This window comes from Ostrea edulis, chromosome 9 (genome assembly GCF_947568905.1).
Source record: "Ostrea edulis chromosome 9, xbOstEdul1.1, whole genome shotgun sequence".
Taxonomy (NCBI): Eukaryota; Metazoa; Mollusca; class Bivalvia; order Ostreida; family Ostreidae; genus Ostrea; species Ostrea edulis.
In genome coordinates, this window is record NC_079172.1 from 45,354,610 (window position 1) to 45,365,417 (window position 10,808).

Here is a 10,808-nt window from a genome sequence, read left to right on the forward strand (position 1 = left end):
TCCCTGAATAAGATACATTAATATATTTTCGTCACGACTTTGTTTCCAATGTACCGTTACTCCGAACAATACGAACCTAAAACGATGTGAAAGTCGTAAAAGGGAGAGAGAAAGCTAACCTAAAACAGCAAGAAGACGGAGCTATAAAGAATATTACAGTAGTGAGGAAAATAAACTTATTCAGAGGGGGATCCAGAAAATTCTTAACAGGGGGGTCGGTCAAAATATGGAGTCTGAAGGCTGTCTTGAAGCCCCCAGTGCGTACAGGGAGAAGTGGTAAAAAGCCCCTGAAGCTACCGCGCTAAGACGAATATGTTTTTAGTGATTATAAGAAATGTCATCATAGTTCTGAGGGGAGGGCGCCTGTTGCTAGACCCGCCACTTTAAGATTGAAAGAAATGAAGAGGACACTATTTTGATTTTATAATCAGAAACGACAATTCTCAAACGACTTCAAATATACATGTAAGATGTAAAAAGGTTTTCTTCATCAGCATTACAAAAACCAAACAGCCAAACAAAGACATTACCTTACTGACAAAGGACGACAACATGTACCAATATATTACAAAACCTTGTGATAAAGCGTATTTACATGTAGTCTTATGCAGTCCGAAAATCGTCGTGTTGTCAAATATTTTCATGCTGGGTTTAGGGCCAATGTAATAGCTTTTCTCCGAAACTAACCATAAGAAAATCGCTAAAACGCATCAAAGATGCGTATGGCCGAGTTGCAGTTTGGAAAATTATGCATGCTTGTATTCACGAAGTAAAAACATGCACGTATTTAATATAGTTTATAAGTATGAAGCTCTGAATGACCGCAATAGGTATTTAGTGTGATAATGACTTTGGCCTTTGGATTTCAAAAGCAACAGGAATCTTGAATGTCATCAGGATTTGAAGTCTGATAAACATGCACCAGCAAGTACATGTATAAAAGTTAAGATGCAAGCTCAAATCTACAGTATATAGTGACAAAGTGACCTTGAACTTTTGACCTCAAATAAATAGGAACCTTCCTCTTTTGGATGTGATAATGTTATGTAAGTCTCACAAAGATGCACCAAAAAGTATGAAAGTTAGAGACCGGACAAGCTAATTGCAGACGCCCGACTGGACGCCCATCCTTCGCCAATTTAAAAGCCGAGATTTGCTACGCAACTCGGCTAAAACGGTGTGAAATGAGACAGCTCAGCAGAATGGCCTTTTACATTAAACCTTAATATCATTAGGAAAAGAAGATATGTATATTAAGTACCATATAACAAAGGCTGATGTAGATTAGATTAAACATTTATGTTAAATATCTTGGGACTTTTGGGTTTCCCTTTCCATAGCTTTGACCTCGCTCCTATGATTTTGAAAAGCAGTAGGGACCGATATATTTACATAAATTACTAATTGTAACCTGCAAAACGGAGAGCTAAACTCTTGAACATGAGAAATCTCAGTCTCCTTTCCAAAGACCTTTACCTTTCACATGTAGGAATCAAGGTGTCTGACAAAATTTTAAGACAAATGTGGCTAAAGTCCTATATTACATTATTGAACTTTTACTATTTCATTTACCTTGACTTTTCAAAGATAATCTTTAAAATCCAATAGAAATTATAGTATCTAAAACAATTCATAATTTCTGTAAGTTTGAAAAAAATCGGAACAGAAATGGCGCTAAAATATAATATACAAGACCGATCCAACGAACTGGCCAATTGCTATAAGCACTTCCCTACTATGTTACGAGCGGAAAACAGTGTTCTGAAGACAGACATGAAGTTTATGCAAAGTCGCATTACTTAAAAAAAAAACATAAGCTATCCAGGAAAATGACCGGTCTGTCAAAAGAAAATATCGAACTGCATCTTCGGATAGTTTGTATAGTTCAGACAAAACAATTATTCCCTGCTGTTTCGAAATCAAAATCGAATCATAACCAATACTATGTTTATATACTTAGTCTAGTTAAACGTACTTGTTTCACATATATATGAACGTATCTTTGATGTGCAAATGCTATTCCGAGTGTACTCTTCATTTTGTTTACACAGGAAACAGTACTCTGTAAAAAGTACAAAGTACTCCTAAAAGTTGTGTGTTGGTCGCGTGCCTAAGGTATAATTTCAATTGATACACGTATGTCTGGAGAAACTGGTTAAATATTATAAGTAGTTAAAGGAGTCATTGGCATTCTTCTTTTGCTGTAACAGCTCATCCCTGGTACAGTGGTAATTCGGGGGCGGAATTCGCTAGCCACTTCTGTGTTCTTTATTGCTTATTCATGCTGTGCAACATCCAAACATAACTACTTATTTTAACACAGCCAATAACACAGGGTGCTCTTTATCTATCACAACAACCAGCAAGACAGTGTCAGATTTACAAACCGAAAAACAACGTTCGTTTCTTTAATTTTAATTTATTTTCAATATATAAAACGTATAAAACAGAAATTTTTTTTTTACCGGTAATGTTTCATTGATCAAAAAGCGATCTTGCATAATACAATATGATCTATAATCCACTTAAACAGACTAGAGATTTGTACAAAGCTATGATATATAATAATAAAGCGATTAGTCTTAATCTTGTCTTGAAATTAACGCATGGGTAAATAAAGCGATCCCAAGCAAATTATTTCACTGATGACTATCCATTATAATGCATTTTACCGTATATGAATACAATTGACTGTATATCAGAATAGAGAGTACGATACAACAAAATGTAAAGTGAAAAATTAAAATAAATAAACACAATAACAATACAATAAAATATCAACGACAGGAATGTGAATGGATTTCTGTGAACACTTTGTTTTCATATAAACGATAAGATCTATGGAAGAGTATTGACAACAATACAAGGTCTAATGCTTTTTTTGTCCGAGTCTCTGAGTATTACGGTCAGACAGAACAGATAATTTGAGTTCTTTTGTAAATTTTCCTTCTCAAAGCTTAGAGCCGTCCTCGGAATAGTGACAGAGTGCCACTGAAATGTCCTGAGAAGTTGGTACTCCAAAATATATTTCACTATTTTGTCTGGATCTGTAACTCGCCATTCGAACTTGACGGTAGAGCTGGATTCAGTGATTCTTTCAAAACTAAAAATATTGTCTGCTGCGGATCCCCGGGTGACAGGTTGGATCGAGGGAGAGATGGTGGTAGAAATGGAGGGAGGAGGGGTAAAGTCGTTGCACTTCTTTGGAGTGTAACTATCACCACACACGAGTTCAGACCTATTTGCACTTAGCAGATTCTTATTTGCTAAGGATGTTGGTGTACTGCATATTGCTCTAATCAAATAGTATTTGATGTCATTTTTTAGTCTCAGCTCGTTAAGCCAGTCGTAAAGCCACATTATTTTGCAATCACAGTGTAGAGGTAGGTTATTGATGTACAACATTTCTAATTTTGTGAACTTGTTTAGGGCACATTCATCTAACTCACTGATCTGATTGTTTCCTAAGCTTAAACTCACCAAGTTGTCTGTTAAACCATACATCTGTTGCTCAGTAAGTTTAGTAAGTTTGTTATTTTCGACCATGAGGTACTTCAAATGTTTATTGTTTTCAAACTGAAAGTCGGGAATTTCTTTGATGCCAGTTCCTCCTAGCTTTAGAACTTGCAGATTAGTAAGACGTTTCAATGCACTCCATAACACAGTTTCATCTAGTACTGTATCAGCAAGTATTAGCCTTTCTAAATTATTTAGTCCTTGAACGCTGCTTTCACTCAATACGAATTTTACTGTGTTTTGTGGAATATTTGAATTTTCTCCACGGAGATCTAACTCTTGTAGACGTGGTGTCTTTAGAAATGCGCCCTCCTCTATTTGCACAAGGTTATTGTAAGAAGCGTCCAAGAACTGCAAAGAATCGAGGCCTTGGAAATCTTCAGATTTGATCTTGGTCAACCAGTTAGAATCAATATTCAGATAAGCTAAACTGCGCATGTTGTAAAACAACCCACTTGGAATAACTTTTATATTGTTGTGTCCAAGATTAAGTTGTTCTAATTTGTCCCATCTTTCGGAGGCAATGGACCCTACGCTGCTTTCATCTAAATTGTTGATGTGAAGCCCAAGGTATCTAAGAGTGTCTTGAATTCCATCAAAACAGCCTGATCGGAGACTTGTAAGACCATTGTGGGATAAAACCAATTCCTGAAGATTGTGAAGGGAAGCAAAAGCTTGGTAAGGTATTTCTTTGATTTCCAGGTACACAGCAGACAGATGTTCTAAAGATGTAAGTTCAGCTATTCCTGCCACGGGAAAAGTTCTTATCTTCAAATTTTCGAGTACTAATTTTTTCAACATTGGTACACGGTCTTTGAAGGCGTCACTCTGAATAAATTCGATATTCATATTCTTAAATTCTAGTGCTTCCAGGTTCATTAGGCTTTGAAGATCAGTATTGTCCCTACCGATGATGCTTTGTGAGAAATGGCTGAGGGAAAGTTTCTTCAGCTTTCTGAGTCTGGAGATCGCAGTATAAGGAACTGATGAGGAACTACCCTGAATGATAAGCTCCTCCAAATAGTTATCAAGTCCTGCAAATGCATCCGCCTTGAAATCTGATATTGAATTTCTGCTAAGGTCAAGCACTTTGAATTTTAGTCCCTGGAATGCATTTTCAGGAACCACTGTAATCTTGTTGCATCTGGAACAGGATGGAGAAGGAGATTGGGTGTTACTGAACGTCAGCTCCAAGAAAACTTCATCTGATGCGGAAAATGCAGGGACACTAGAGAGGCCAGCATCCCGACAGTTGATGACACGTCCAGTGCTTTCTGGGGGGCCTTCATCACATGTACAGCCACTATTGGCAGGGGCTGGGCAATTTTGTCCCGTAGAATATTTACAAACGAGAACGAAACATACGATAAGTTGCGTCCACTTCATGTCGTGATTGAATCTGAAATAAAACAGAAACTTATATATAATAGACGCCGGTCTTTACATTGTTAACACTTGAATCATGCTCCATATTAAGGTTGAGTTAAGATTTGGGACACATTGTGTTAAAATCCAATTACATTTGCTTTCCACCGGAGAGTATTTCAGATTGATTAGTTTATAAATTCTATCTCAAAATATGTCAACACTAAATAGTCAGGAAGTGCACAATTGTATCCTTTACTGTCCGGAAAACATTGTCGTCAGAAAGGATACGCGTGATTGTTCTTTGTGAGTATTTTATTGTTTTATCTCTTTTAAATCTTATCCAATTTACAAGATATACACACAAAAAAAATCATTATCATTTACGTTTATTAGATTTAGATTTCAATTCTAAAATAATTTCACGAAGTTTAAAATTTGTACTAACTGGGACTTCATTTAATTATTTTCGCATACATACCTTGATATTAACAAGATGGGTGTATTTTAGAATAACGGTGATCAGTCTTGATACAGAGCGTAGCTCTCGACGCTTGTGGTATCTGTTGAAATATGACGAACTAATGCGAGATGCAGGCTATTTAAGCTTTTTTTTTTTTACGAGATTACAAAGTCTGCGAATGAGTCATCAGCAGGGTACCCCATACCTGGGCGCCCACGCAAAGATCTGGGAGGGACCACAGGTAACAAAGACCTACCATGTAAGGCGCTGTCTTTATACACTAGAGCTGAAATCTTTTGTGCATTGACTGCGCTCCTTTCTCGGTAACAAAAGCTACCATGCAGAGCGGATTTAAGGATTTATAGGGAGGTATTTTTTAACAAAATTACGTTTATTGAAAGAATTCGCCGATCTGTTAAGTACAACGTCACAGAGAGGTCAACCCCAATCCCCGTCAAATGAGTGTTTGATATGTAAACAATATGGGGAATCTGATATGCTTGTAAAGTGTTTTTCAGAATTTTATCGCCGTTTCTAGAAAGAAAAAAAATTCAAATATTATGCGCGTATTACAATTCATAGACTTATCCGAGTTCCTACCTTTTAAAGGCTAGATGAAATTTATCTCCAAAACAGGGATCTGCGAGATTTTAGATTTGTTTTATCATCATGAATACAAGTCTAAGTTTCCTTTTCCCAATCTTTATAAGCGTCTAGTGGTGACATGTTATTTTGGCATTATAATAAGGTTATCAGCAGGTCATTTAGGGACCATGTGCAATTAATAAACTTTTCAGAGGCAGACGTCTGCGGCTTTAAACGAATAAAAAAAATTACAATATAAATTCTTGGCGTTCCTGACGAGAGCGTAGAGCAGATTTGTGTTGGTTTGACGTCCCTTCCCAGTAAACGTTTTGTGAAATATTTGAAGAACAGGTTAAAATTCATTAATAAGATTGGTACATGGCAAATCACAAAAGAAGGGAATGCATTCAGTATTTCATTAGAATAAACAAAGACTTGTAATTCATAGGTCTCTATCGACATTTTAAATATTGTTTTATTTTTTGTGCAGAGGAAATGCCTGTAACTTCTGAAAAATTGCTATTGGTCTATGAAGTCAGAAAGAGACATATTCTAATTTAAAAGCAATATATCTTTGCACTATCAACCTATTACTATAGTCGACAGTTAAAAACTTGATTGTAATTCAATTGATCAAAGGTTTTCAAGATTTTTCAAAATATGATTACTGCCAATGAATCAAAACCATGTTAAGATGCCGGAAACGTGCTGTGGAAATATAATATTAGCATTCATCTGATAAAACCACATATCTAACACGTGCGTTGAAAAGATCTTAAAGTTTGATTAGGTGATCTAAATCCATAACTGAACTAAGAAAGGAGTGTATTTACTTCGATGAATTTGTTTCTAAATTTATGTACATGTTAAACCTACTTTTTTGCATTACACACTTCTTTTTCAAATCAGTTACACAATGAACTTCACGAAAGGATAAACTTTTGACTCGAGATTACTTTCATTAATACAAGATCAGTTATAATTTCTTACCTTGACATTTTCGTTTTGAAGCTGTGGCTCAGACTTTGATCTATATTTATATTATCCACGATGAGTTTCACGGAAACACGAATAAGTGGCCCTCTTGCACATTAAATAGTCTGTGCGTCAAAAGTAAAAAGGACCAGTGGCGTTTTCCTTGGGCAATCGTACAAAGAGTAATTAAATGAAAAGAACCAATCAGATATTGTAATAGTGTTAACTAGTTATACGAACAATTTGTTAATTAATTAATGAATTTTATTTCTAGCCATGCGGTGTGACACACGTGTGCCTTTATAATGTTACGATGCATATCGCCCCTTGGCAAAGTCCTATCCCGCCTATGGAAATAGGAATACCTTTTTCAGTATGGCTATCATGAATTGCATCCTAACCGGAAATCTGAGGACAATTACCTTTGAGAATATTATAACCCCCACCGTTTACACACCTGTGTGAAAAATCACTTAGTCCAAACCACATGACAGCGGAAGCTTATTCATAAGGAATGGCCAACATTTCAAAAATAGCATTGATGTAATTCTTATTATATCTATCTATCTATCTATCTATCTATCTATATATATATATATATATATATATATATATATATATATATATATATCATGATAATTATTATCACCATTTTGAATATGGTTGTGGTTTTAGTATAGTGCACTCTCCACTTAGATTAAGATATGATATGGCAGCACTTCTATTGTTAACATGTGTGATTTGATCATCATGATTCATTAACGCAGTAAAAATAATAATGCTTTAGTTGATGCTTCAGATTTTTCAACTTTTTAATCAGGTTATACTGTAACAAATTGCTCATTTTGAAGTATGAATCATTATCTGTTTTTCGAATCGTACTTTTTTCGCTGATGATCTAATAAGGATTGTTCGATGTCTTTAATCTCATCATTCATTAGTAACGACTTTAGAATTTCAGTTAAGAATTCAGGAAATTATCTTGAACGTCCGAAATACCTATAATGGAATATCATTGTATCAAACACATCTGTATATTTATATCAGGTAGACAAAACAAATCAGAAAAAATTCAAGCACCTCTTTCTAAAGTTTACAGAGCTAAATAAAGCAAAGGCATGTCATCTATCAATTTTGTGACGCTTACTTAGGCCGTATTAACTTGTCAAATCCTATATACTCCAATTAATTGTATTCAATGCGTATAATCGCTTTCATTTAGATTACGTAAAATACATGTATATCGAAACTCCATCAAATACTAGTATGATAAAGTCCACCTAATTCAAACAATACAGGTTGGACCGACTGGTAATTAATTGAAGCAAAAGTATGGAATGAAAAATCACTTTCAGTGACGGATCCCATCGTCGCAAACCAAGGACTATTGTTTCATTTTATTTCACAAATACAATGAAACAATAAGCCGTCCCGTGGTTTGCGACGATGTGACGGATCCAGGGGAGCAATAAAGGGGGGGGGGGGGGTAAGAGTTCCGGGATTTTGAAGCTTTCTAGGCTACTTTTCTAGGTTATCCTAGCTATACTTAAATCCATAAATAATAAATAATGGATTTTCCTGCACTTGTTTGTATGTACAATATCCGCTACTTACTTTATGTTTGTTTCTCATGTTTTTGTTTACCTTTTTCGTTGGCTTCAGCTCAATAGTGATCCTCACTCAGGCCTTTTAAATTATTTCTGAATCAATCTCTAAATTTGCAATCTTGCCGTAATTTTCTCGTGATATGATACTTGATATGCATTATGTGTGAATGCAATAGAAATAGCTTGTATATTGTTTACGGATCATTGTTTACTATACGTCAAGTGTTCTGCGTGTTTATCCGCGTCAAGTATTCTGAAATGATATTTTTATTTGTATTCTCAATATATATTTGAACTAGACTTGATAACAGTTGATATTAGACGATCTACATTAAAGATGCCGCATTTCTTTTTTATTTCATTGCGAGTGACATACGTGTCTGTTCCATAAAATTGTTGTGCACAAAGTAAAAGACTGAAATTTTTCATTACAACAATCTGCAAAAAGTATATATATATATAATTCGTTTTCTATATTAGTACTATTTTTGTATACATGCACATATAGATGTAGGTTCCTCATTCCACTTCGTCTATTCTCCGTGTAAAAAAATGAGAAATATATCAGTGTTTTAAGTCTGGAAATTTTACGACACGGGATAATTTGATGCAGGTTTAGACTAACTGTTCGTAATCAGTTTCAATTTCGTATTTAGAAGCTTATTTTTCGATGAGTAATGGAAGTTTCTAACCATTTCTAGGTTAAGAGATTCAAATATCGTGTAGACAGTTTGCATTTGTATTCATCGATTGCGTTTTGAAAATAGACAGAAAGAAAACCAACGGTATCTATCGTGCTGATGACTTTGCAATCAAACATTACATCACGTGACTACGGTACTGATGATACACTGTTTGATAATCCTAACATGAATTCTATCGCATCGTCATGGAATTACAACAATTTACAATCATACTCCGATAGCAATCTGTAGTTTTTCTTATCTTGAACTGTGGTTTCTTCAGCAATAGAACTTAAGTATATTTAGTCTTCCATGGAACAGGAATAGCACAAAGAATTCTTTCTTCATCCTTAATCAAATTTTTTAAAGTTCTAAAAGAAGACTAAGGTCAAAGACTTTCAATATTTTTATATCAAGCCGGAAACGTCTCTCTCTCTGATGAAACCTGTTTAGTGAGGACGTCCTCACAATGTCTAGAAGAGAATACACGGATATGTTATTGTAAAGGCAAAATAGAGAGAGAGTTATATATATATATATATATATATAGAGAGAGAGAGAGAGAGAGAGAGAGAGAGAGTTGATAAAATGTGTATAGTGAACAGAAGTTGTGAGGACAGAAAGTACACTATGAGGAAAAAATTCTGTCCTCACAATTTCGTCCCCATAAACGTGATCCACAGCATGTGAAAGATGTAGAAACAAAATATTAGATTAGTGAGGACAAGTGGTGTGGGGACACGTTCTCACAAATATTCTCTCAAAACCATTTTTTTTTTCAAAATTCGAAAAAGAGTATTAGATAAACTTTTATAGGTGTCCCTATAGCTATACATAATACAGTACACACTCTCTCTCTCTCTCTCTCTCTCTCTCTCTCTCTCTCTCGTATGACTGTGTGTATTTTCATTGATGTCTAATTGTGAATCAAACTACCAAGACTGAAGTGTTGTCTTCATTTTATGCAATTTAGAAACTGGTGGCCAATTCAACAGTTCAACTACAATATTCTACAGAAATTAATTAGATCAGCCACGCTCTTCTTTTACCGACACTTCTCAGTTACATGTATGTATGTATAATATATATATATATATATATATATATATATATATATATATATATATATATATATATATATATATTATTGTATATTTCACTATCAAACCTCATGAAACCACTGACAGGATTAATTATCCAAAGTATTCTGAAGTAAATAAACTTACCACATATTCTGATCATGTCTATCAATTTGTCTTCACCATTACCGATCCTTTATTTTGTTTCTATGGTTTTACTAATCAGAAATTAAGGCTTTCCCTCTCAGTGTATAACTAAATGTAAACTGAAGGATCGGATAACAAACCCGACTTTGTCATATAGTCACAAAGCCGAATTATCCACTGTATTGACATAACCTCAACTACCGATCAGGAATAAATCGGGCTTCTCAAAACATGAAATATATTCAAACGCCTGATATATCCGGTTTAGCACTAAGTTCCAACAATACCCACTACATGTATACCTACACTGCGTAATGGATACAAGGTCAAATTTATACGAAAATTATACAAAGCTCTAAAATGACAAACGACACGAACAACCAGCTTG

At 34.8% G+C, this 10,808-nt stretch overlaps 1 protein-coding gene across 4 annotated transcripts; it reads right to left on the reverse strand.

Moving 5' to 3' along the window:
* Nucleotides 1–2,399: 2,399 nt before the first annotated feature.
* LOC125658187 (leucine-rich repeats and immunoglobulin-like domains protein 1) lies at nucleotides 2,400–10,560 on the reverse strand. 4 transcript variants are annotated; one of them, XM_048889353.2, is made up of 2 exons: nucleotides 10,421–10,560; nucleotides 2,400–4,915 (listed from the first exon to the last, which is right to left on the reverse strand). In XM_048889353.2, exon 2 carries the CDS (start codon nucleotides 4,900–4,902, stop codon nucleotides 2,839–2,841), a length of 2,064 nt encoding a protein of 687 aa, XP_048745310.2. In that variant the 5' UTR covers nucleotides 4,903–4,915; nucleotides 10,421–10,560; the 3' UTR covers nucleotides 2,400–2,838. The 4 variants fall into 4 exon arrangements, with proteins under 4 accessions (XP_048745310.2, XP_048745308.2, XP_048745309.2 ...); XM_048889351.2 differs by lacking the exon at nucleotides 10,421–10,560 and adding an exon at nucleotides 6,920–7,083; XM_048889352.2 differs by lacking the exon at nucleotides 10,421–10,560 and adding an exon at nucleotides 5,363–5,601.
* Nucleotides 10,561–10,808: the final 248 nt, after the last annotated feature.